General features: G+C 35.7%; 4 protein-coding genes across 12 annotated transcripts in view; 1 reads left to right on the plus strand and 3 right to left on the minus strand.

Moving 5' to 3' along the window:
• Positions 1-56: 56 nt before the first annotated feature.
• abcb9 (ATP-binding cassette, sub-family B (MDR/TAP), member 9) lies at positions 57-8382 on the minus strand. 2 transcript variants are annotated; one of them, XM_079607139.1, is made up of 11 exons: positions 7335-8382; positions 6192-6306; positions 5891-6021; positions 5284-5489; positions 4899-5096; positions 3582-3710; positions 3312-3500; positions 2536-2709; positions 2138-2297; positions 794-930; positions 57-682 (listed from the first exon to the last, which is right to left on the minus strand). In XM_079607139.1, the coding sequence occupies exons 1-11, from the start codon at positions 7963-7965 to the stop codon at positions 374-376; spliced, it is 2379 nt and encodes a 792-aa protein (XP_079463265.1). In that variant the 5' UTR covers positions 7966-8382; the 3' UTR covers positions 57-373. The 2 variants fall into 2 exon arrangements, with proteins under 2 accessions (XP_079463265.1, XP_079463266.1); XM_079607140.1 differs by having other exon boundaries at positions 7395-8111.
• Positions 8383-9450: 1068 nt separating this feature from the next.
• Positions 9451-13299, minus strand: LOC306994820 (gypsy retrotransposon integrase-like protein 1). 2 transcript variants are annotated; one of them, XM_079605712.1, is made up of 8 exons: positions 12968-13296; positions 12180-12373; positions 11951-12062; positions 11719-11860; positions 11596-11650; positions 11250-11507; positions 11021-11134; positions 9451-10818 (listed from the first exon to the last, which is right to left on the minus strand). In XM_079605712.1, exons 1-8 carry the CDS (start codon positions 13134-13136, stop codon positions 10597-10599), a joined length of 1266 nt encoding a protein of 421 aa, XP_079461838.1. In that variant the 5' UTR covers positions 13137-13296; the 3' UTR covers positions 9451-10596. The 2 variants fall into 2 exon arrangements, with proteins under 2 accessions (XP_079461838.1, XP_079461839.1); XM_079605713.1 differs by having other exon boundaries at positions 9594-10818; positions 11951-12031; positions 12224-12373; positions 12968-13299.
• Positions 13264-16609, plus strand: ogfod2 (2-oxoglutarate and iron-dependent oxygenase domain containing 2; the record flags this gene model as incomplete). 3 transcript variants are annotated; one of them, XM_079605716.1, is made up of 8 exons in its annotated part: positions 13264-13543; positions 13705-13783; positions 13871-13919; positions 14015-14125; positions 14210-14309; positions 14416-14540; positions 14675-14932; positions 15750-16022. In XM_079605716.1, the coding sequence occupies exons 2-8, from the start codon at positions 13737-13739 to the stop codon at positions 16020-16022; spliced, it is 963 nt and encodes a 320-aa protein (XP_079461842.1). In that variant the 5' UTR covers positions 13264-13543; positions 13705-13736. The 3 variants fall into 3 exon arrangements, with proteins under 3 accessions (XP_079461842.1, XP_079461841.1, XP_079461840.1); XM_079605714.1 differs by adding an exon at positions 16476-16609 and having other exon boundaries at positions 13490-13783; positions 13863-13919; positions 15750-16027; XM_079605715.1 differs by having other exon boundaries at positions 13297-13783.
• A 266-nt stretch (positions 16610-16875) lies between these two features.
• Positions 16876-26986, minus strand: part of slc4a5a (solute carrier family 4 member 5a) — a 32766-nt gene continuing 22655 nt past the window's right edge. For 2 of the 5 annotated variants that reach the window (XM_079605708.1, XM_079605707.1), the window contains exons 16-26: positions 26368-26429; positions 25797-25988; positions 24316-24429; positions 24031-24192; positions 23766-23944; positions 22832-22904; positions 21489-21557; positions 20249-20422; positions 19790-19963; positions 19497-19552; positions 16876-17393 (exon numbers count right to left, since the gene is read on the minus strand). In XM_079605708.1, the coding sequence (XP_079461834.1) occupies positions 17213-17393; positions 19497-19552; positions 19790-19963; positions 20249-20422; positions 21489-21557; positions 22832-22904; positions 23766-23944; positions 24031-24192; positions 24316-24429; positions 25797-25988; positions 26368-26429 (1436 nt within the window). In that variant the 3' untranslated portion in view covers positions 16876-17212. Of the gene's footprint in view, positions 17394-18064; positions 19553-19789; positions 19964-20248; positions 20423-21488; positions 21558-22831; positions 22905-23765; positions 23945-24030; positions 24193-24315; positions 24430-25796; positions 25989-26367; positions 26430-26986 lie in introns of those variants that run through there. The other 3 variants (XM_079605709.1, XM_079605711.1, XM_079605710.1) reach the window with 2 other exon arrangements.

The following is a 26986-nucleotide window of genomic DNA, read 5'->3' on the forward strand; positions in this document are numbered from 1 at the left end:
TAAAAGTAAAATGAAAGCTGAAAATATAAAAATAAAAGCTGCTATAAACTATGCATGTGTGTTAGTATGTGGGACCTTTATTAAAAAAAACACCAATGATCTGTCCATCACTTCAATTTATTTCCATAATTACATTTAATAACATAATTAAATTATCTCATATATTTACATTTGAAACAAATGTACAGTAGCTACATCAAGTATATAAAGTGTTGCTTAAAGCTTTATTGAAGGCAGTACCCCAGTCTAGTAAACACACTCTTTGACATGCAAAATATGTGATAAATCCCAAGATACGATTACATTTACAATAAAATCATTCTAGGATTAAGGCCTTCATACCAACAATCAGGTGAAGCACGTCAACTTTCTCTTAGTAGCGTGCTTCATACTCAGTGTCACTACAGTCCTCTTCGCTCTCCTTATCTCCTTCCTTCAGCACTCGAGGTGGGGCTGGCAATATTTTGTGACCATCTGCATCTATTTCACTCCCCAGGATCTGCCTCTGCACCAGCTTACAGTACAGGCCTCCCCTGGCCATGAGTTCAGCGTGAGGGCCCTGCTCCACCACAGAGCCTTTGTCGATCACCAGAATGTTGTCCGCTCTCTCCACTGTGCTCAGTCTGTGGGCAATCACTAAAACCGTGTGCGCTCCCATCAAGTTGTTCAGAGCCTGCTGAACCTAAAACAAAGTAGTGACATGAATTAAGTCTAATGCAAGACTAAAAACATGTGCGTTCACTTGAGTCACGGCCTTTCAATATAACAGCCTCTCAAGATCAACAGCTCTTACTATGTATTCGCTTTCTGAATCCAGTGCACTTGTGGCTTCATCCAAAATGAGAATGCGAGGGTTTCTGATGAGAGCCCGAGCAATTGCAACTCTCTGTTTTTGCCCACCAGACAGCTGAGTGCCCTTCTCTCCGACCCCTATAACAGAGGACAGATTAAAAAAAAAGTGTTTGAATATCTATTATAGTCATTATAGCACTGCATAAGGCATTCAAGTCAGATATGGAAGATTTTGTGTTGAATCTGAATATGTTTTAAGACATACACTACCACTCAAAAGTTTTGCATCGGCAATATTTTTAATGTTTTTAAAAGAAGTCTCTTCTGCTCACCAAGGCAAAATTTTTTTGATAAAAAAAAACACACAAAAAAATGGAATATTGTGAAATATTATTACAATTTAAAATGACTGTTTTCTATGTGAATATATAGTAAAGTGTAATTTATTCCTGTGATCATTACTCCTGTCTTCAGTGTCACATGATTCTTCAGAAAACATTCTAATGATGATTTGATACTCAAGAAACATTTCTCATTATTATCAGTGTTGAAAACAGTTATTTACATTTTTATTTCAGGATTCTTTGATGAATAGAAAGTTCAAAAGAACAGCATTTATCTGAAATGGAAAGCTTTTGTAACATTAAACACTACCGTTCAAAAGTTTGGGTCATTAATAATTTTTATTTTATATTTTTGGGGAAAATAAATCAATACTTTTATTCATCTAGGATGAATTAAATTGATCAAAAGTTACAGTAAAGACATTAATAATGTTACAAAAGATTCTATTTCAAATGAATGCTGTTATTTTGAACTTTCTATTCAGCAAATAATCCTGAAGAAAAATTGTACACAACTGTTTTCAACATTGATAATAATGAATGTTTTTTGAGCATCAAATCTGGATATTAGAATGATTTCTGAAGGATCATGTGACAGTGAAGACTGAAGTAATGATGCAGAAAATTCAGCTTTGATCACAGGAATACATTTCATTTTAAAATATATTAAAATAGAAAACAGTAATTTTAAATGGTCATAATATTTAACAATATTACTGTTTTTTTATCAAATAAATGCAGCCTTGGTGAGCAAACGAGACTAGATAAATTTAAATATTATAATATAATATAATGGGTGTGTGTCTGTGTGTATTTATATACATATACTGTATGTATGTATGTATATATACATGTAATATACATCTATATAATAAAAATAATAATATGTATGCACACGTTATATAAACAAAGACTTTTATGTTAGATTAATCGCTTTGACAGCACTAAATATAATATAATATAATATAATATAATATAATATAATATAATATATGACTAACCAGTGTCATAGCCTCTGGAGAGGCCAGTTATGAAGTCATGTGCATTGGCATTGGTGGCAGCTCTGATGACCGCCTCCATAGGAGCTTCAGATATACCATAGGAGATATTCATCTGAACAGTGCGGGCAAACAGAACAGGCTCCTGGCCCACCAGTGCCACCTATAAAAAAACAAAGCACTAACATCTCTAATTTGCTTTTGGTTAGGCCCCTTCACCATCATTTGTTTTATCAGCAACTGCTGCCCTCTTATGGTCATAGAATATACTACAAGCTGCATTGAAAACAACACTACGGTATTACAATACAAAAAATATAAAAATTTATAAAATTGTATTTACAAAATAATGTATCCATTCAAAATGTAGTATGACAGATCAACCTCAGAATATATCCCACCTTAGAGTGATAATATTTGTGCTGGTAGGTGTTCACAGGTCGGCCGTCCACTAGCACTTGGCCTTGCTGAGGGGCATAAAAGTTCTCCAGCAAACACACACATGAGCTTTTTCCACCACCAGAGGGCCCTACTAGTGCAGTTACTTGCCCTGGGCGAAGACTGAAGGATACATTCTGAGAAGAAAAGGTGGGTTCAGTTTCCTTCTTACATGTATGTCTTGGAATTCTGTTACTGATTCACTAGCATATCGGTTTAAAAGTCAAACAAATAAAAGTAGCATATAAAGTTACTTTCAATACACTTACACTACTCCCAACTTAAGTCATCCATAGCAACCTGAGTTTAAGCGTTATGCTCAGGGGTACACTCACTGGTGATAAAATATATCTCAATAATTCTGCAGTTGATAGTTTTTTTCTACTTGACAAAATTCTGATGTTTAGCCTTTGTGTTTTTAGCCAAAATCATTAACATTTATCAGCCCTTTCACATAGTCCTAAATAGGTGCAATGCAATAGGATTACAGCAAAAAGCTATTTATCCAATGTGACAATGTGGCTCAACATGACACTATCATGGCCAAATTGGCCAATGAATCAGAACATATTTTATGTGGCCAGAAACCAAAAATTTGGATTTACATTAGAATTTTAGCGTTACCACATAATGCCTTGTTAAGATATGGTTATATTTTCCTGTTAGTAGATTAAATGGCAAGATATCTCCAAATAAAATATATACCTTGCACCTAAAGTCTACCTTCAACAAAGAATACCTTCAATATTTCCATCTCTGGTCGTGTTGGATATGCAAATGTCACATTTTTGAATTCCACCCGGCCTTCAAGTGTCTCTGGAGCTTCTTGACCATCAAGGCCATCTTTAGGTTTCCTGTCAATATATTCAAACACTTTCTCTGCAGCGCCAACGCCTTGCATCAGACCTGTGTACACCGATGATATACTCTGTAAAAAGACCAGAGTGTTTCAGATTCATCATTTGAGTTTCATTCACACGTGTACATTTTAAAAGTAAAATCAAAGTACCTCCAGGGCCTCTCCAAGCTCTAGCTCATAGATGACAAAGGAAATAAGGGTCCCTCCGCTCATCTGATTTGTCACCACTAGGTGGCCTCCATAAAACAGGACTGCGACTTGTAAGGCCAGCTCAGAGATCTAAAAAAAGATAGAAACGAAGAAAGATTGAAAACTATAGTGTAAATGTGGACTAAAATACTTTAAGGCCTGGTTTCACAGACAGGGCTTAGACTAAGCCAGGATTAGGCAGCTTTTACCATTTAAGTAGCTTTTATAAACGTGCCCTAGAAGAAGAAAAAAACATTACTGGTGTGAATCTTGAGACAATACAAAGGCACTGACATATTTTAAGACTTTAGGATATGTAAGTGCAAGTTGCTTTCAGTAAAAACAGCTCAAACATGCATTTTAGTCTGGGACAAAGATTAAGCCTTGTCTGTGAAACCCGGGGGGAAATGTGGCAAAAATTGAGACAAACTGTGATGCAAAGGGAGAAGCAAAGGGAAATAAATGATGCTGCAAGAAATAACAAGAAATAAGTTTTGCTGCCTTTACGTGCTATCTGAAACGTCCTACTTCCCACTTCTATTTTATTACGAGCTCGTCGCATTCAAGTGCTGTGTTGTCAGAAAGAACAGGAATCATGTAGGACGCCAGTTGCATAAGCCACTGAGTTAAGACTGTGTCTTAAGAACTAGTCTGACCAACTAGCAATTATTAAGAGCTAATCATCCTTACTTTCCGGATTCAAATTAGTCCAGTCTATCCTTTTATGTAACTGACTTAAAAAAGTTACGACCAGTCTTGAAGAATATAAATAACTTGTAAGACTATCAGTTTCTGCAACCGGCCACAGGTTTATTCTTTATTGGGAAAATCTTATTAAAGTCAAAAGGATATTTAACGTCACATTCATTGACATTCACTGTGCTATCTAGATAGTCATCAGTATGTTGACAATTCTGGAATATCGGTCAAATACAGGCTATTTTGAGTCTAAAACATACAATACGCTTCAATTGATCATTCATATTTGTAAATGTGCACTACATTGACAGGAAGACAAGGCTAATAAAGATTACCAATCACAGCAGCAACCATGTTTAAAGGTTATGGCACGCCCAACTCTTGAACTTGGGTATCAAAATTACCCTCAAACTTCCCAGTGGTAAATATGACTTGACAGGGTGACAGATTCCAAAACTAGGAAACTCATATTTACAATAATTCCGATAGCATGTGTAGGCTAGGCAGCATTAGGATGCATAACTAAGGATTCTGTGAAGACAAAGACTGAAGGCTTCGGTAAACCTTCAAGATACCTACATAGCTTGACCACATGAAGCAGGCGTAGGCAACCGCTTGCTTCTTATTAAGAACGAACATCTCCTGCAGTCTGCTGTAGTATGAATCTCCCTCCTGGTCCTCATTGGCAAAGCTTCGCACTGTTCTCATGGCTGATATTGTTTCCTCGGCCACTTTATTGGCCTGAGCCAGTGCTGTCTGAACTTCTTTGGTTAATTTCTGTTGAACATCACAAATGTGTAATGTTAATCTTTTAGTACGAATACATCTTTTGTATCAGTGCATGAAATGCTATTATATATATATACAGTTTGTGAATAATGAAACAGCACAAACTACCATATACTACAATGCACCACTTTCTATTATTTCTATCAAGCAAAGTATTTGCATATGCATAACTTGCCTTGTAATACTCTCCATACAGTTTGGAGACCACAGCTATATATGGGAAACCCATGATGGTGACTACAGACAGCTTCCAGGACATTCCAAACATGAATATGAAGATGCCCACAGATTTCACAAAGCTACGCAGGAACAGGTTCACATTTTGTGAGATGAGGTCGCTCACTTGAGTAGTGTCTGAGGTAAGTCTAGAGGTAATGTCACCTGTAAGGCAAACCATTGAGTGCTGAATCATTTATGTGTTCTGTACTGAATGTCTTTCACTGGTCATATGGTCTTCCGATAACATAACGTTAATAAAAGCCACACTGAATTTTCATTTCTTTAAGGCAGGAAAATAATAGTAATGTTATAAGTAAGCTTGTGTTTTAGGCTTTGGTTTCTTTGTAAATAAAATGCAGCATCACATGTTTTCAGTTGGCTGCACACAAGAATCAACACAATAGTTATAAGGAAAAAAAGACAAGGCCAATCACAAATGAGTATGCAAATGTAAGAAAAAAAGATCAACTGAAATTCAGTATGCAAAATTATAGGGCTACATGTTTTGGTACAAATATAAGGAAATGTGTTTATGAAAGATATGATTGGAGCTGTAACATTACCTGTATGGTTGGCATCAAAGAACCCAATATCTTGATGCATTAGTGATCTGAAGAGAAGGTTCCGAAGTCGAATGTTCAACCTGGCAAACGTAACAGAAAAGACTCCTCCACGAAACCCAATGGCTATGGAGCTATAAAAACAAAACAAAAAATTATGCATTTTCAAAAGACACTATATGACACGGATTAAGATGTAAAAAAAAGAAAAGAAAAAAACTTGCTGTGTTTCATGAAATCTCTATAGTGCTGCTGTCTATAAAAATGAGTAATTGAGGGAAAAGTCAAATCCAGAATTGCTCACCTGACCAAAGCCAACACACTGAGAGTAATCATTGGTTTGGCAAAATTATCCATGCTTTTCTGGATAACTATGCCATCTATTGCTTGCCCCGTGTAATAAGGTATAAAAGCTTCACCTATGGAGAGCAAATTAAAACATTAACTGTACGCTGAAAAGAACTAGAGATGAGAACAATATGTTAAACAATATAAAGTGCTAGATGTGCAACCATCAAAGTGTGACAAATCAAGGCATTCACAAGCATTTAATGACTAGAGTAAATATTACAGCAATCGTAACATTACACTGCAATGATGTGCAATCTAACAGTACTCAGACCGTTAAGTTTAGAAATCCACAACTGTTGGGGTGAATCTGATGAAAACGACCGTACAAGTGAAAAAGGTTCATAAAAACTGTTATACACACGACTGTTTAAAAGTGTGGGGTCAGTAAGATTTTTCATTCATCAAGGATGCTCTTAATTGATCATTTTGAAAGCATTTTAAATTAATTATGTTCTTTTGAACTATCTATTCATCAAAGGAAATCCACAAAACTGTTTTTGATATTGATAATAATAATAAACTAATAATAAATAATAATAAACTTGAGCACCAAATCAGCATATTCGAATGATTTCTGAAGGATCATGCGACACTGAAGACTGAAGTAATGCCTGCTGAAAATTTAAATAAAAAAATAATTATTTTAATTTGTAATATTTTACTGTATTTTTCATCAAATAAATGCAGTCTTGATGAGCATAAGAGACTCTTTTCAAAACATGCTTCAAAAACTTTATATTTTTCTGTATATATTAAGTATATTTAAATATTTTTTACAGCATTTATTAATGTAACTTAAAGTTAGTGTTAATTTTTAATAAACAAGTCTTCGCTGTAAGTTCATTAAAATCATTGTTCATTGTTAGTTCATATTAAATATTGTTTTAACTAATGCTAATGTATACAACCTAATTGTCCAGAACTATACATTTCATCAGATTGTTTATAGAGAATGACTGCTGGGCCAATTATAGCAAGACCTACTGTTGACACAAGTCTGACTCATGAAATATCCATCATGGAATTATGACATGTTTACTTCATTTATGACATTTCTTAGAATATAGCTGTGAGAAACTGTTGAGAGGGAACTTACACACAGCAGATAGGAGAAGAAAGAAGAAAGCAATGGCCAGCAAACCCGAGTCCTGCTTACAGTATGACAACAGACGGCCGATTGTGGCCCCTGAATGAGAAGACTCTTTCCTTGATTTCCTGATCTCCTCACTGGACTCATCTTCTGTTTCAATGCCATCCACCAACCCCTCCGTCTCCTCGCTGTCCTCTCGGTCAGACACAGCGTTGGGAGTCTGTGACAGCAGATTCCATGAGATCATGATGCCTATTGCTGATGCACAAGTCCAGGAGAACAGACTGAGGAACCAAGGGTCATACATCAGAGCTCCCTCTTCAGAAAACATCAACAACTTGGCCAGAGCATAAGTCATATTGGTAAGGCAAATGAGGGCAACCAGCGTCCCCAGGTTTGACACCCTCCGTGGACCATCGCTCCTGTTAAAGAACACCCCGATAGAGCCCCCGAAAAGAAGACTGACCCGTATGAGAACGGTTCCCCACAAGTCCAGTGTTGAGCGGTGTATGTCAAAGTCTTCTAATTCATCTGAAAATATATTAAGACTTGATCCATGCACATACAATATTGTAGTGACCATAATATCCACTAGAGTGAACACCAGGCTGCCACTGAGAATCACAACAACCCTCATTTTCCTACACCTGTTGAAGAGGTTGACTGCACCACACAGACTAGCTCTCCTAGGTAAACGTGAGCAGCAAAATTCTATATGGAAGTGATTTCAATAGAGTAGGTAAATGACACAGCGTGAAACCAGATTGACAGGTCTGGTTTGCTAAAAGGAGCGCGCGTGAAACAAACTCTATGTCAATAGAGTACTGCGCCTGTAAAGTTGATTCGCTGGCCTGCGCAGCTTGACACCCGGCACTAACACAGACTCATTTATTAGGGCAGTATGTAATATCTACATGTAAATCCTAAGGTTTTCCGTCTAAGAAGCAGCTCATTATTTCCTTCGTAAATCAACCTTCCCGGTACGATAATAAAACTCATATTAGTCACACAATATCCAGTTCACATCCATCGTCTCTCCTTACCAGCGCAGTTCAATGACAGGAAGGGGGGAAATAATACTGTACTGAAGCCCCGCCTCCGTGACAACTGACCAATCAGAGAGTGCTCTGGTCACATTGGTAAAATACACAGGAATTTACATATTTTGATTGAAAGCGCGTATCATTGTATCTATCCAAATTGTATTGTATTGTTTATTGTACATCCAATATGTATTGTGTCTCGAAAAGTCGAGCATAACTGAGCATTTCACTAATTCACAGTAGACATTTTAAAAGGAAAGTAATAAGTGCTACAGTGAAAAACTACTATTGTATTAACTACAAAATCTAAGTTACAATATATACTATAATAGTATATTATGGGGGGGGGGGGGGTTAAAGAGATTATACACTATTATGACTGTTCTTTAAAACACTTTAGAACGCATTTAAAAAGTGCACTTTGTAATAAATTCATAATTAAAGTGAGGAACTACTCTACTCATAAGTACTCTTATGCTGATGTGTTAATATAGCCTATGCGTATACAAATTTTAACTGTACTGTTATTTAAAGTACATATTTTAAGTACTGAATTACAAATGTATAATTACAAATTGAATACAAGTTTCAAAAGAAATTGCATTATATTTTAGTATACATTCTAAAAAATGCTGGGTTGTTTCAACCCAATTTTGGGTCAAATATGGACAAACCCAGCCGTTGGGTTACATTTTTAACCCAACGTTTGGGGTTTGTCCATATTTGACCCAAAATTGGGTTGAAACAACCCAGCATTTTTTAGAGTGTAGCATAGTTATTTAGTATAGTACACTCGGCAGTACACTTTCACAACTATATTTCATACAATATAAGTAATTATGAAATTATAAAGTATTTAAGTCCTACTTAAAAACACTATTGAGTTAAATTAATTGCATTTAATATAACTTTAAACTAGGATGTCTTTTCATTTAATTGTTATTCAAATTTAAGTGTCCAAAAACATTACATTTAGTTTGCATTTAAGTATATTCTTTCAAAATGTATTTTTTACACTTTTTTTACTTTTTTCAAGCATACTAAAGTATACTTCTTTTTCACAATAGTTATTTTATTTTAAGAGGATTTTTTATTATTTTATTCAAAATAAAATGTATGAATAACCTTTTATTTTATGGGGAAAGGTGCATTCCCAGAATGTATTAAAAAAGTAACACTGCACTTTAGTCACCTCATGGATTTCTGTTAGATCAGCACTGTTGTCATCAAAACAGTAAAAACAGATTTTATTGGCTCAAATATGTTGGTGTTTTAACATAATATAATATGTAGTTAGGGAACTAAAATATCACCAAAATGTCTCCCTTAATTCTTATACGTACAGTATAACATTGTCAGTGCATTTTTTTTCTTAAGTTCTAGCAACCACAGCTGTCAGTGTTTAGCATACATTTAACAAAAATATTTTACAATGGATGTGCGAATACACAATTTTAAACGAGAACAGAGCATTACAACATTAAACGGCTTCACTTTAAAGTCATGTCGCCATTTTGCAGGCTTTCCCAACGATGACACAAGTAACAAGCTGAGGTCAGCCCTGTTATGAAATCAGCTGCAATCCGTGGCTGCATTCTTGCACCTTCCTTTCAACTGTCATTTCAAAGGCAAACAGAATGTTGCACGAGATGTATCACATTGGCCGCAGAGCTGACTGAATAACTGATTAACAAATCAATTTATTACAAATGAAAACAGTCAATTGATGGATACAAATTTAAAATGATTCAGACCCACCATTTGAGAAAAAAAAAAGTTAGGCAAAACAACAACTAACAACTATTTCCTGTAGTAATGAGCACTGGATATTATAACCTTCATATAAACAACATTCTTACAGATAATACTGAAATCTCTGTACATCAGATGACTCATCCAAAGGAAATACAGAAAAAAAGTGGCTTCTGGTACATGAGTCACCTAAGCAAAACAAACATGGGTGTGTAGTTCAGTAAAAGACTAACATAGTGACCTCGCATTGTAAAAAAAGACTATTCTGTAAAATAATAAGCACAATCAGTGTCAATGAACGCCTTGAGCTGAAACACAATATTTGAATCTTGCTACATTATGTGCTGCAACACAAAGCAAGCAAGCTCTCTGTGGACCACGTTACTGGTCTTTGAGCTGTAGTCTATGCAAATACACTTTGCGGATAGTGATAAGTCCCATCAAAAAAGATTTTCAGTGCACATCAGTGTCTGTTAGAGGATATTCTTGGCTTCAGGTACATTCTGTATTGTGGTGAGGACAGTCTCCACAGGAAAAGACAAGTAGAGGCTTTCCTTAAGCTTTTTTGCTGAGGGCGATTCCTCTGCGCTGAACAATGGGTTGGTCACAGTGAGAGTTATGGAGGGCATGTTTCTAGCCTTGCGTTTTGCATTTTTCTTTTCTTGTCTGTAGGCGACATTCATATTTGTAACTACCTGTATAGACAAAAAGAACATTATCAGTAAACTAATTTCAAAGCTTGTGTGCACTAAAATCAGTGTTTTTAGACATCCTTTTTGAATAAACGCTAGTAGTTACACATACACTATGGAGAATGGGACACATGTCAAACTGATCAATTATTAGTAATGGGACTGAAAAAGATTTTAGCTACACAAACAAATGCTCAGACTTTACCAGCTGTTTGATGTTATTCTGTTGCTCCTGCATGGAGGAAAGAAAAGAGTTTGTGTCCTCTTCATTAAGGGTATCCTCCTGGTCCTGATAGCAACTAAGAGCATCAAACTTTGTCTTTAAAAAAAAAAAAACATAAATAGAAATTCAGTCAGTGTAACTTATTGCTTACCGTATTAAAACATTAATCCATGTCAGTGTATTACCATATCTTAAAAGTGAATTCGCTTACCTCACTAGATATGCTGGCTTTTCTGTTGAACATTAAAAAGTGCGGTGTAAATTTTGTCGTGGGGTTGACTGATGTCCTGAAGATGGTCAAAACTGGATCAAGAAAATCATCCCATTCTACTTGTTTCTCCACCACCATCTGTTTTATGGCATCTCTCAGCAGATTACTGCTGCGATCGTACAGTGCGTTCCTCTGCGGCTGGTCTACTGGCAACACTCTTAATGCTATGTTCCACCGGTCACACAGGTGCTTTGTAACCTAAAATAATAAACAACAATAATGCTGTGAAAATAGAGTTAATCCCCTGTTTTGCATAGAAGTTTGGGATTTCAACTAAAGTGTTTACCTCCTCACAGAAGTCAGAACTTTGAGAGCAAAATATTGTCTTTGCAGGGCCAAATCTGAAAAAAAAGGATTTTTAAGGATATGAGCATATTTATTCTTTATTAATGGTGTAATGTAACCTCACCTGAAAATAGATGATGAAATGCATCGTGCAATACAGAGACCATCTTTCTTTTGTACAGGAAAGGCCTCTACCCATTTACTGTAGTAATCTGTAATAATAACAATGTGTGTATTCCCTCCATGTACAGTTCCTGGGAATGGACCTGTTTTCAAAAACAGGAAGAGAAGACATTTGGTTACTCTCTAGAAATATGGCCTGCTAACAAATTAGACATCTTAAAAGTCTCTTTTACCGATTATTTCAATGGCCAAAATGTCCCACGGACCATCCACCTTGATGGGTCGTACCGTTCTGGCTAGGTTTTTACTCCGCTCTGTGTGTTGACAAGTTTCACATACTTTAATCTGAAACAGATGATTCAGTGACATGTAGATAAACGCAACCACACACAGATAAATAATATGACAGTGACTAACACATCCATTCCTAGAAGTTTCAGGATAGTGACATCCACAGCATACCCAATCCACAACATCCTTGACAATGCCAAGCCAGTAGTATTTACTCTGAATCCTGTGAACAGTCTTCTTCTGTCCCAGGTGATGCCCAATGTCATTGAAGTGACACTCCAGGAATATCTGTCTCTTCCGCTCTGCCTCAATCACTACTTCTCGCTTTTCTTCTTTCTTCGGTCCCACATAATATAACCGGCCATCTATAGAATTTATGATAGAGAAAGGTTAGAGTTGTAATTAAACTAAATACATCACTAATCACTCAGTAAAACCAGCTAAACCATTAAAAAAAGCATGGAACTTTTATGTATGCAATAAAAATGTTTTTAAGTATGTTGCTTTTTAAAACCTTTTATATACTAGAATAGACAGGATAAAATGATCAACTCAAACATCAGGAGGAGATATGTATTCAACAACTACTCAATATGATGGTTATGTACTAATAAATAGTTTCAGAAACCCCATTTAGTAGATTATATTCAAACCAAGAGCCATTAAAACAATTAAAAGCGTGTAGTGTAATATTTACAAATATTATGCAATTATGTCTGGTGATAATTATATGGCAATATTGACAATTCCTAGACAAAGGAATCTAGGATAATGTTCATTTTTATACTACTTTATAAATATACTAATTTAACATATAACAGGCCAATATATAGGCATACATAAAGGTCTGTCAAAGTTAAACTTTACAACATTGTTTCCAGGAAATACTGTAAAACACTAAAAGATTAACAACAGATTACTGACATTCCGAATGTAACACTTGCTAGCTTTGCTCTCACCGTCAATCATAAATTTCTGAGCATATCTTTTGAGATTTTTCTTGCGAATAGGGTTCATGGTTTGAGGATAACAGCCCTCGGCAACAAAAGTGTAAATGTCCCCCAGTCTGTTTGAGCTGGACTCCACCACCTCCTCTTCGGCAACTGGCAACGAGTCCACACTCAACATTCTGCTGCGAATACACGGTCCCAGGCTTTAAATACATAACAGATGGTACAGCTAAATAATCTTTCACTTTTAAATTCAAAACAACAGAGGCGATTTGATTTGTACTTGCGCGTGCACACACATACACAACAATACTCGGACGGAAGGAATTGAGTGACGTACCAGGAAGTAAACTTAACATATATTTTATCACTCTTGGTATTTATCGCTCTTTTCAGATACGAACTCATACAAAATTTGCCTAGAATATTTATACTCATATACTTGAAAAACAAATTGTTGTGTTAGCAGATGTTTTGCGAAACTGTTTGTTTCTTTACGGATATATTTGTGGTTGTTCCAAAACAATCATTGAGTAGGCGGAACTCGGAACAGATTGACAGTTCAACTTCAAAATGATCAAAGAGGTCTGGTTACTGGTCGAAATGTGTTCTCGTTCGCTTAAATGTTTCAAGAGTCGTAAATATTACGTCTGTATAAATAATATATAGCAGTATGTAGTTAGACTCGGAATAGTCAAATCTCAATACAACATGGAGAGATTTTACACATGCAATTGCTTTTTCAGAGATAATATTTTTCTTGAAGAATACAAGCTTCATGTTCGTTTCGTCTCAGAAAGCCAGTTCAGGAATGATTATCAAAATGTAAGTGACAACACTGGCTAATGCCTTAATGTTAAATACTTTGCCATTTCTCTCTGAACACCATTGACATTTGCTTAAGATCCTCAGATCTCTGGGCTGTGTGTCTGAGTCTCAGTTCAGGGACGTGATTGGAAAGGTGAGTGAGCTCTTGAGAGCAGAAATCACTCTTGCGGCAACGATGGAGATCAAGGCTTTCAGCGTGTGCTTATTTACTCCGTCGTGTATTTATAGATTCATGCAGAAATTGAGAGACGACAGAATCATACATTGAAATCAGCAGAGAGAGCAGCTACCATCAAGGAGATTTATACACCTCTACATCAACATGTTTATCATCTACAGGTAAGTTACATAGAATCAGCAGTACGGGTAGTCTATGATTAAATCTTTCATTGATATACTGCGATGTCATTTATCCCCTGCAAGGAATCATTCCTGGCCCCAGAGCTATTACAGATGGTCAATTACTGTGCCTCAGGTGATGCAACCGTGGAAGGACTATTGAAACTCATCCAGACAGAAGCAGGTGAGCTTCTCCTTTACTCGTGCTCCAATTTAAATCTTTTGAGCATCAAATCATGGAAAATAAATCACATCAACAAAAAAAAATCTGCTTACTTTATATTTTGCAGCATCAAGAGTCTTCAGATTCCCAGTGTTCAGAAAGGAATTCTGCAATGACCTTATAGAAGAGCTGGAGCATTTTGAACAGTCTGATGCCCCAAAGGGCAGGCCGAACACCATGAACAATTATGGGGTACAAGTTTTTGTCAATACACTTAACCAGTTCTCATGTGATTGAGATTGCCATCAAAATGCAGACTAATATTGTTCTTTGTTTTATGCCAGTCATAATAATAACAATAATTAAACATCTCTAAACAAATTCAGATTCTTCTGAATGAACTGGGCTTTGATGAGAGCTTCATCACCCCACTGAGGGAGGTCTATCTGCGTCCACTCACGGCTCTGCTCTACAGCGACTGTGGAGGAAGCTGTCTGGACAGTCACAGGGCTTTCGTGGTCAAGTATGCTATGCGTGAAGATTTGGAACTCTGCTATCATTATGACAACGCTGAAGTCACTCTAAACGTATCTCTGGGGAAAGACTTCACAGAGGGGAACCTGTTCTTTGGAGGCATGAGACAGGTGCTTATAAGACAACTTTTTGAGAATTCCCAGACAGGGTTCTTTGAAATTGAAAATCTGTTTAAAATTTGCTTGTAAAGATACCTAGAGCAAAATTATAATTCAGTTGTAATTTTATATTTTCCTAATATGTCAATATTAATGTAACCTGTGTGACACCTAATGTCAAACTATACTCTAATCATGGGTATAAAAATATGCTGTCAACTTAATACAAACTAAATATTTAATTTCCGATTTTTTTAATTTCTTTTTTTATAACATATTAAAATATACATTTTATAATAGGCATTTTAATGATTTGGTATGGCTTAAGTGCAGTGACTATAAATGCCAATTATTTACCACGTTGTCTACATAATATCATCCCGTATATTTTTTTCACACACAAATTAGTATAAATCAGTCAATATATATAGGCTATATATATATATATATATATATATATATATATATATATATATATATATATATATATATATATATATATATATATATATATTATTTTTTTTAGGAAAGGGTTTCCTCAAACTAGGTTTTGTGTAATCTTCTGTTTCTGTTTTGTGTAGTCTTCTGTTTAATGAATCGGTTGAAATGAAATAAAATTAAGTATTATCACATTCCCAATTCAACTACCCTAAAAGAGCAAGCAAACAATTTCTTCAAGAGATTTTATTTCATGATTATATTTCACATTAGTTCACTTTACAAAGACACTGACAGTTTTGGATCAAACAGTGGGCAGCACAAGCATGCGGCCTAGTAATGCAGAATAAAGATGTATTTACAGTGTCCTGACTGTGTGCGTTTGTCCTAGGTGCCTCTGAGTGAGACGGAGTGTGTGGAAGTGGAGCATCACGTGACTGAGGGTCTGCTTCACAGGGGCCAGCACATGCACGGCGCTCTGCCTATCTCTTCAGGCACACGCTGGAACCTGATCATATGGATGCGAGCTTCACGTGAGAGAAACAAACTCTGCCCCATGTGTGGTAAGAGACCCACGCTAGTGGAGAGTAACGGATTCAGCGATGGCTTCACCATGGACCCTGACGATGACACTAGTAGAAATATGTCATGTTCTTTAACATGATGTTGGTCAGTGATGTTTTTGTCTAATTTATGGTGCTTTGCTCAGTAGTTTGGCAATCAGGATAAAGTATGCTTTTCGCCCAGTGTGCCTTTTTCAAAATCAGTGTGCCTTTTACCAAAGGTGTAAATGTTGTTTTATGTTCTTGGGTAATTTTGACTGCAACTGACCTGATTAAATATTCAGTTGATTGTAAATAGTGGTTTTAAGCCTGCTACTGTATTTTAGTCAGTGTCTTATCTTAGGATGAATTATTAATATATACAAGGGATTTGAGATGTACAATAAAATATGATAAACAAAAAAACACATTCTAATGTATATGGCTCATATGTACAAAAACATTAATTTCAGTAAATATTTTTAGTTTTAATTTTTAAACCTTAACCAGAATTCAAGTTGTCAGGAGACAGAATTATTGCATCTTAAAACTGTTTTTTTTTTCTCTCTCTCCAGAGGTTAAATCTCATCAGCAAACATCATCAATCATTTGCAACCTGCTCAGTTTCACATAGTCATGCACAGAATATAAAAACACAGACAAAACATCCCGCTTACACCTAACACTGCTCACACAAGCATTCTGAAACGTTCCAGCAAACAAAATGAAAGGCCAAAATCTGTTACAGTTATTTTTTTCTTTTTCTTTTTTGGTTGTTTCTTTCCCCAACTTTGATTTTTGAGTGTTATAAGCAGGAAAAGAAAGGGAAAGCAAGGAAAAGCATGACTTCGGAGAAAGGCAACACTACTATACCCAGAGGTATAAGCAGTTACCGGGGAAAACAAAATCATAATTGTTAATCTCTGTAATCATCATATCAAAGATACTGGAATCTAAAAAATAAAGTTGATCTAGTTTTCACATTATCAATGGTGTTATATTGATTCCAGTTAGTTACATTTACTGAATTTGCAGCAAGTTTTAATTCCTTTTTTAAAATAAGAAACAAAAATCCATATTTAATGCATACGTAGCATAAACTATACACTCTGGCTCAATGTTTACCCTTTAAAATAATTCAGCCACTGACTTCTTATGCCATGTCACAGTTGTGCTATAAAGTGCTGTCTGGTCCACTCTGTATCTTAAGTTAAACATGAACATGTATTAGCAACACAGGAGCTTCAAACAAGCTGAGATGGAGCGTCCAATGTTCCACACTGTTCACAGTTCCACTACTGGAGATTCGACATTATAGTGTTGTTTCGCTGCTCATGTCCCTGTGATCCCTGTGTCTGCCTCTAGGGTTAATATCTGCGTCTTCATAATCGGACTCCATCTCAATCTTCACCTGGGGCACGGGGCAAGACATCCCTCTGGCCAGTGGCATCGCCGGGGACGATGGACAGGAGATCTTCAGGTGCAGAGTGATGCTGTGGAATGGCAACTTCCAGTTACAAGAGTGAGGAGGAGGAGGAAGAGGAGAGGGTTATGGCAGGGAGGAGGTACAGCTGAGTATCAGGATGGGGAGCAGGGAGTCTGTATTAAGATTATAGATGCAGGTGACAGAGACGGTGTGACTGCACAAATGTTCCAGGGGAAAGATTTGGGATCAGGGCACACCCAAATCAGAAAGAAGGCTCAGTATGATGTCCTATAGTGTTTCATATTATGCGTCAAGGAGATAACTAAATGCGATTGTTACTTTGGCCATTAAAAATAAGGTTCTACATTAACATTAATTAATGCATTAGGAATCAAAATAATTTAGGTTATGTTATTTTTTACATTAGACATTTTGATTTACAGTTTTTTAACATTCAAATATAGGATATATAAAAGTAACATTACATTTTTGGACAGGAATGTTAAAAAAAATGGTCGGTATGATTTTTAATTTAATAATAAAATGAAAGCAGTCTTATTTTTTCACCAAGGCAGCATTTATCTGATCACAAATACAGTAACCAAAGTAATATTGGTAAGGGTTTTCTATTTTAATATATTTTAAAATGCAATTTATTCTTCTTATGGCAAAGCTGAATTTTCAGCAACCTTGATCCTTCCGAAATCATATTATTTTTTTAAATATTTTTTATTTATTAATATAAAGAGCAGCATATGTATATATATAATTTTTTTTGTAACAATGTAAAAGTCTTTACTGTCAGTTTTGACCAATTTAACATTGTTGCTGAGAAAAGTGTTAACTTAAAAAAAACTCAAACATTTGAGTAGTAGTACAAAGATATTGCACATAGAAAATATAAAGAAAAGACGTATAAATAAAAATGGTATATTTATAAAGTAGTATTATCCTAGATTTAAAAAAATAGATAATACCTAATTAAATATCTAATGCAATAACTAAAGCTAACAAACTACCATTAATACTAACACTTACTATTCTATAAGTCCCTTTTAAAAAACCTTGCTATGTGTACTGTGCTAGACTAACTGGGACTAGTCACAGCACTTGCATATTGTTGCCCAATTGTTAACATGATTGCTTCTATTGTTCTCCTCATTTGTAAGTTGCTTTGGATAAAAGCGTCTGCTAAATTATTCAATGTAAATTCAACCTTTGTTAAAGTGAAGACTTCATCCAAACCATGCCCCCTGAACAGCAATGCAGACATGAAACCCAGCAGATTTTACATTTCTACATCAGAGTGATACAGAGGAATGCATTTGGATAAGAAAATGGGTTTTGGATATAGTGTAAGAGAAACAGGCTGGGAAACCTTCATAAAACAAAAAAAAACTGGTACAGGCACTGAGTTATTCTGTATAAGCACTCTTATTGGGACCACAATTACACAGGAGAAAGAAACAACCAAAATTCCTTGAAAGAAGTCAAATACATATCACTTTATATCTACTAAAAATGTAAAAGGTTTAGCAAAAAATGTAAATCAAGTAGGGTACATTAATATATTCAAATAACTTTTCTCACTGGCATCTTTCCCAGTATTTCAGGTAAATAAACTGAAACTGTACTCACAACTAATTATGAAAATTCAATAATTATTATTTATGTGTGCCGTTTCTTTGGGTGTGAAAATGTAAGCAAAGTAAAAACATATGAATAACAATATATACAACATTTTTATAACAGCGTGCCAAGTAAAATACTGGTGGATGCATGGAAACAATTCTATCTGCATTGCTTCAAAGCGCATGGCAAGGCAAAAATCTATAGGTAAATACTCAAATAATATATGGCAAAATACTGTATACAGGGGCTTGCATGACATTTTATTGCATATCGTCTTAGCAATTATACATTTCATATTCTGAGCTGCCTCAACTATCATCTACTTCTATGTAAATATTAATGCAATATTTAGTGTTATTAAATGTAGAGAGGTAGTGAGTGGAAGTGTATTTAAGAGGAAATGCTCATTTGAAAAATCTAATAAAGTAAGTATCAGTGGTAGTAACTGCCTGGTTGGCATCGTGCCGCCCACTCTGAGTTCGAGTCTGGCGCCTGTAGGAGGTCACGGTAGGGAACGTGTAGTTTGAGCACACAGTACCTGCGATCCAAGTCTGAATCACTGGGGGAGCAGTTTGTATAAGGTTGGTACTTGTCCTGTGGGCCAAAGAACGGAGAAAGATAAGTATATGCATGTCCAGAATGTGTCAACTTTGAACAGTACTAAGGCTTTTCTCCACCAGAAGGTGGCACCAGTGAAACACAATGCAATAGTGGTTCTCAACAAGCACTGTAATATAGACTGTTTTTGGGTGAAGACCAAAGATGACTTTAGTCCAGTCTGCACTCTTAGCTTGGGTGTCTGTCTTTGAGTTTTCAGACTACTACACTTACTTCTTCTTCACCGACATCCCCTGCTTTGCCTTTCTTTTTGTCCTTCTTGGTGTTCTTTTTGTCCTCGTCCTTTTTCTTCTTATCCTTCCCAGGCAGGATATCGTCCACCCATGCCAGATCGTGTTGAGAAAAGACCATATCCAACATCTTTCGTACCACCATGAGACCAAGAATCTGAGGGATCGAGAGACAGGAACTGTGTAATTGTAACTAGAATGTTCACTGTCCTTAAAAACCTTGAGAGGTGAATTACATGCTTGATCACAGAATTTCAGTTGACGAACAGAGCGGCCTGTTCACAGCGTGATTGAACTACAAAGTGCAATCATACAAAGTACAATGATCCTTTACTAAATAATTACATCCAGAAAGCTTTATTGAAACTAATATTGTTTTATGAGTCATGATATACATGAGTGCTTACGGGATTATGTGTGGCAATATAATATGTTACCATACCATGACTGGGAAGATGATGGCGAGGAAAGTGGATTTGAGGACCCAGAGAACAGCTAAGCACACAATCTGCACCAGTGTGAACAGGTGGACTCTCCTCAGCGGTACATGACGCAGGTATGAAAAGTCTGGCTGGTGTTTTGCTGGCATCATGATCAGTTTGATCCTATCCCAGAACTATAAAAGACCAAACGTTTGATTAGATACGCAGTGGACAAAAATGGAAAATCTGTCATTATTTACTCAACCTCATGTCATTCCCAAACCAAATGACTCTTTTCAATCTAATTAAAGTAAATAAGGGCCAGGCTTGTTCAGTTCCAAAGGGACAAATCAAGCCAATCTGATTCACTTTACAAAATGATTCGATCTGAATGATTTGATCACAAATTGGATGGATCTGGTTCTCAAATGACTCAAGTGATCTGGTTGCAGTTCACTTGAGGGGAAGATTATTAGTGAATAACACCTTACATTTTGATCTTTTCCTCACGCAAAACTATCGGATGGCTTTAGAAGACTTTAAATGTGGCGCAAGAGTCATATGGATGACTTTATGGTTTATGATGTGTTAAAGTCCTTTTTGTTGCTTGAAAACAGTCATTTGGGTTTGAAATGTCAGAATGAGTAAATAAACTTCCTTTCAACATGTACTGATTTTTTCTTCCCTCACTTATATAAGAAACTTAGTAAGAAGAAAAGAAAACTTTAATGTTTAAAGACAACATTTTTATTTAGCCTAAAAGCACCATTCACTTAAATACATTTGTAATCATTCAGTATAGTTACAGTCTCCGTTCGAGGTCCATCATCTTGCCGTTGTCCTCCTCTTGTTCTCTAGCTGACATTAAACTAGACTACTAGAGCAGCAAAGAAGCACCTGGCCACTGCCAAGCTACACAAGAGGGTGGATTCTCACTGCAGTCTGACAGCCTCATCAAAATGCAGCTCAAAATTGCCTCAGTAAACCCAGCCAGCATGCAAATATCCATTCCCACCGCACCACACTCTTCTTACCCTGCACTGTCACAGTGTGGAGAAATCACTCATTTCTAATCACTAAACACAGTTGTAGAGTGCATACAAATGAGTGTTACACTCAAAGTACAGGTTGTGATGTTTTCCTTGTAAAGTTGGCTATGATATTAAAACTTTGCAATGTTAAAAACCATAAAAGTACATTGGCTATTAAAGCAAACAGGGAAGAGGGGTTGAAAAAGGTTAAATTCCTAAAGGCACTTACTTGGATGCCACTGAGAGAAGCAACACCCATGTAGAGGAACACTCCATACAAGACTGGCATAGGAATGAACTATAAAGAGAAAGAAAAAGAAAAGTACACTTCAGCTGCCAAAGCAACAGCGGTTACACTTAAAGTCAACATGAAGACAAAACAGACCCTATTTAATCATATAACAGTTATAATATAATAAACATTTCTTTTTTAATTAAAACACTGTACAAGAAGGTCTCATTTGTTAACAATTAGTTATGTATTAACTAACATGAACTTACAATGATCAAATCATTCGTAACAGTATTTATTAATGTTAGTTAATAAAAATAGTTGTTCATGTTAGTTCATTAACTAATGTTAACAAATACAACTTTTGATTTTATTAACGTATTAGTAGATGTTAAAATGAACATTAACTAAGATTAATAAATGTTGTAGAAGTATTGTTCATTCTTAATTCATGTTTACCAAAAGTAACTAATGAAACTTTACTGTAAAGTGTTACCAAAAAATGTAATCTTTAAACAAAATGCCAAAACTTGTTCTTCCCCTGAAACAGATTTCCTTTCTGTTGATGTCACTTGTCTGGTGATGCGGGATATTGGATTATGTTAACCAGTAGCCAAGTAGCTATTTAATCATTGTTTTAGAGAGCTCACATTCTCAGTCTGGCTCCATTCTGGTACAGTATGTAAAGGCCACTTTACACAATCCAATCAATTTATTGATGGATAAAACCTACCCCTTTTTTTCAGATTCAACAGATTATGCAAGTAAAATGAAAAGAGAAACAGATTTAGCTTGCTTTTGCTCTTAATTCTAACAGAATAGTGCACTTCCTGCAGGGACATTTGCCTTTAAAAAAAGGCAAATGCTTCCATACCTCTTTTTTTTAATGGTTGGTTTTATTACGGTTTTGAAAAGAATGCTTGACCTTTAAAAACATTTCAACTGCATTTAAAGTCACATGAATAATAAATAAAAAAAATTGTTGAATGCCATGGCCATAACTGTCATTTCATCTGACCAATTGAAGATGACTTTCAGGGCGATATTCTATGTTCACTTTAACTGTTTTAGAAAGTGAATACATAAGTAAATACATAAAATGTAAATGTCCAAAAAGATCACAAGTGACAGTTAAGACAAAACATTTTTTTTAAAATAAATACTGTTCTTTTAATCTTTCTATCTTTCTATTTAAAAGATTAAAAAATATAGTACAGCTAAAGCAGAGTAGATCATACACACATCTTCATTGAACATTTTTTTATGATAATAATCGCTAATCTACCCTAAATGATAGGTCAAGTCAGTATTAATTGTCTCTGTCATTTCAACAAGCTCACTTGCAGGATGGGCGCTAAGAAGATAGACACCCCTGTCATCACAAACACCAGGATTCCTGTCAGTCTTTGTTCTCTGTAATTGGAAGAGAAGCAGAACAAAAATAAAAGAGAGTGGAGAACTGTGATATATGTACTGAACAGCCACAATTTTATTATATGTATTTGTGTCATTTGTGTTGTAACTATACCGTGCACAATAACATAGTAGCTACTTATGTTACTTTGGTATATGTTTAGTGTTTAGTAGGCATTTTATACTTAACGTAAATTCTTAAACATAACAATTGTCGATTTACACCAGACACGTATTTCAGTGTTCCCGACCATCTACATTTTGAGGTTTGGGGTCTGTTTCATGTACATTAATATTTGAACCAGTCACAAAACCAGTCACATGGATCAATTTTATGAAATTGACCCATGATGATGAGATTTATACATCATCTGAAAGCTTAGGATACAGAGATACAACTATTTGAAAATCTGGAATCTGAGGGTGCAAAAAAAATCGAAATATTGAGAAAATTGCCTTTAAAGTTATCAATTTAGGGTTTGCGATTGTACTGCATTCACTCACAAAAATAAATGTTTTATATATTTACAGTAGGAAAATGACAAAATATCTTCATGGAACATGATCTTTACTTAATATCCTTATGATTTTTGGCATAAAAGAAAAATGGATAATGTTGACACATACAATGTATTGTTGGCTATTGCCACAAATATACCCGTGCTACTTGTGACTGGTTTTGTGATCCAGGGTCACAAATGTGGTATACATCTGCTCATGTAAATTAGATTTTATGACAATCAAGTTTTGATAGCCCACTCTCAATAACCATTTTATAATTCATGGCTTTTATTAAAGGAAATGTCATTAGCTAGAAACTATCAGTGTTGAGACCTGCTATGGTTGCCATGTCGGTCTCACCTCACACCCAGGAACTGTGGCTGTTCCCCTGGAGCACTAGACTCGCTCTCCATCTTCAGCGAGTCGATGTGAGCGATGGAAATGACAGTGGCTGCCACGTACCACGGCAGGCCCATAAAAGAGCAGACTGCCATCAGAATGCCCACCCACAGTAAATCCAGGTGATACCCACAACCTTTCTGTAACAAACACATAGAAAATGTAAGGAAGTCAATGGAAATGAAAAGAACAGGAGTGATCAGGGACCTTCTCACTGCATGGATACCTTTAACTTATTTTCCTTGCGGTTTACGATGACAGCACTGATCTGCTGATCCATGAAGATGAGGATAGTTACGAGGAGAGCAGGGACGGAGCTTGCCAGGTAAACCCACCACGGATTCTTTCCGAATGGCATCACAAACCAACCCCGGTCGGGGCGTGTGGGCTACATGATTTGAAAACAAAATAACCAATACACCTTTGAGAAAAACTAAAGAGGAAGCTTTATAGTCTCAAAAGAATCAAGATCAGTTTCTTTCTTCAGAACATAAACTTCATTTACTCTCACCTTGAACTCTGTGGGCACAATGAGCTTGGGTGTTTTCAAACCTATAAGCATGTCCAGCCCCACAAACGTCATGATGGACATGAAGATGGAGAAGTCACTAATTAACTTCCTCAGCTTGATAGAAACAAAACATATTAAAAGAATGAATAAAACACATAGCTGCAGAAATATAGCACAATGCTGTTGAAGAGATACGTATAACGTACTGGTCTGCAAGCCTGCCACCTTTCTATGAAATGCACAGTTTTGAATGTCAGAAATGAATGTCAATACAAGATCACGGAAGAGTTAGTTATTTATTTATTTAATGCTTGCACTCAGAGACTGAAAGACTGATGCATTGGACTTTCATCCAAACACATACACTGCGCCCAAAATCAAATACTTCCCTACTATAGTATGCAAAATAGTATTCCAAAAGTGTAGTATGTCCGAAAACATAGTTAAAAAAAAAAAAACTGTAGGCGAAAAGTCCCCAGGCGACCTACTACTTTGCAGAGATTCTGAAGTACGCATTTGATGGACACTTCGCTATTATAATAATCATCATAACTTCTATAGCGCCTTTAAAAGGAGCTTCTTAAAGTATTTTAAACGGTAGATAATAGAAATACAAAGGAAATACAATTACTTGAACATGCTTTTTTAACTGTCGCAAAGTAAGTTCAAATTCAGATGTAGCACCTATACTCAGACAGTATGCGATTTCAGACATAGCGATAGAATAATATAATGTCACTATTCTGTATAAGACACCATATACGTGCCATAAAGAATGTATTAAGGACTGCAACAGTCATTTATACGGTGTCGTTTATGCGTTTATACCGTGTGATCAAGCTTTGTTTCATAATTCAGATATATTGGAAGTGTAAATATAATACACTGATTATGGTTTTACTGTAATAATTACTACGAACTTATTAGTTTTCCAAACTTTTCTTTTGTCTATTTAAGAGATCCAATCAAATCAGCCAAGCGCCCTGTAACAGAACGCATAAAGGATGTTGTAGTCACATGACTTGTGTACTAAAGGTGTAAATAATAATAAACAACAATACTAATAATATGGAATAATTCTCTGTTATAAATTATAAATGTAAAAAAATATTTAAAAGTGACATTAATATAAGCTTTGTGTGACACATGCATGATTACACCCACATCACATTGTTCACCTTTCATGATTTTGCAGGTATAAAGCTCTTTTGATTGATCTAACATGAAATATCCTACTGGTCTTACTAAATCCCATCAGTAATAAGGAAAATGCAGAATAAAATTTAGAGACAGACAACTTTTTTTAAACAAGATGTAGTCAGACTCAAGGTTATGACATAAAAGAGGAAATGACATGTCTAAGATAGCTACTAAGGACAAAGTGAAAGATGGAAGAGTGCAAGTGCACTTTTTACATGTAAAAATCTGTTTTCGCAAGAGTTTGGTAAGGAAAAAGGGCAAAAAAAAATCACTGGTATTACCTTTGTGGGAAAGTAGCGACTGAATTTGAACTTCTTCAGAGTGACAGTCATAGTGTAGGTCCCGAAGAACAAAATGAAGGACATGAGAGCAAGATCTGGAACATACTTGCAGGTTTTTCCCACCAGTGAGCCCCCATATTTCACACATTCCTTCTTACTCAACTGAGTCCAGTCCAGAGCTGTTACATTTAACTGAGAAGATGGGACAAACGCAGAGAAAAAAAAAGGTACAAATCAGGGATAGGAGGGAGGAATTTAGACAAAGCAAAGGATGGAAGGGTTGTGTGGTGGATAAATGGCAAAAAAAAGAGAAAAAGAGAGAATAAAACAGGACAGGACCAAAAACACAGAGTAATACAGCAGGCAAGATCAGTAACAAAGGATGCATTTTAATTAAACTAATTCTAAATGGATTCACTCATCATGACATAATACAAAAACACAAAATATGATTGTGGGCTATATAATCAGTGATAGTTAGTGCAAATACAAAGGCTATAATCTAATATGAGGTCATGCTAACACAAATGTTAACACAGATGTGAGTGAGGTGAAGACAATAGGCACTTACACCAAAGAGAGCAGAGGAATTATCTGGCACTGGGACTACAACATCGAAGATCATTGGTGCCACTGAACAAACAGAGAAAGGGAGAATCAGAGAGGAAAATGAGCAGAACGAATGGAAATCTGAAAAAACACTTTGTTAGAAGGATTTATCCAGGATCAAAGCCAGCTTTGGCAATGTAAATGACTGCAGGTGTAGCCCCACTAAAATTTTCATTTGGTTTTTGAAACAATCCAGCACGCCTGAACTACTTTCAAAAGACCTCACTGCTAGTTTTCATTCACTACTGCAGGCCATTAGACTAAGTACAAACTGTCCAGGTGAAACTCATGCATATTGAAAAGTACTCACATCAATCAGCAGTCACGTTTGGGGTTTGCAGCAAAAACAAACATAACACAAATAAGTTACAATAATCACATGCACTCAGCCAGTTCTCTTTAAACTCCCAATAAAAATTTGTATGCATATTGACAGTGCAGTGACTCCATAGTGAAATGTATTCAGTAACACTTAACAATAAGGTTTGATTCGTTACCATAAGCTAACTTTTAAAGTATAATGAAATAACATTGAATCATACCTCTACAGAATTTTAATAATGTTCACAGTACATACGCTA

This window comes from Phoxinus phoxinus (assembly GCF_949152265.1).
Source record: "Phoxinus phoxinus genome assembly, chromosome: 3".
In the NCBI taxonomy this organism is placed as follows: Eukaryota; Metazoa; Chordata; class Actinopteri; order Cypriniformes; family Leuciscidae; genus Phoxinus; species Phoxinus phoxinus.

Coding starts and splice junctions, on each gene's coding strand:
- abcb9 (XM_079607139.1), bottom strand. CDS start 7,965: ATGAGGGTTGTTGTGATTCTCAGTGGCAGCCTGGTGTTCACTCTAGTG. Junction 6,307..7,334: donor TCTTCTCCTATCTGCTGTGT/GTAAGTTCCCTC, acceptor TGCTCTCCATAG/GTGAAGCTTTTATACCTTAT. Junction 683..793: donor ATTCAGAAAGCGAATACATA/GTAAGAGCTGTT, acceptor ACTTTGTTTTAG/GTTCAGCAGGCTCTGAACAA.
- LOC306994820 (XM_079605712.1), bottom strand. CDS start 13,136: ATGTTGAGTGTGGACTCGTTGCCAGTTGCCGAAGAGGAGGTGGTGGAG. Junction 11,651..11,718: donor ATTTCATCATCTATTTTCAG/GTGAGGTTACAT, acceptor CTTTTTTTTCAG/ATTTGGCCCTGCAAAGACAA. Junction 11,508..11,595: donor GTTCTGACTTCTGTGAGGAG/GTAAACACTTTA, acceptor TTATTATTTTAG/GTTACAAAGCACCTGTGTGA.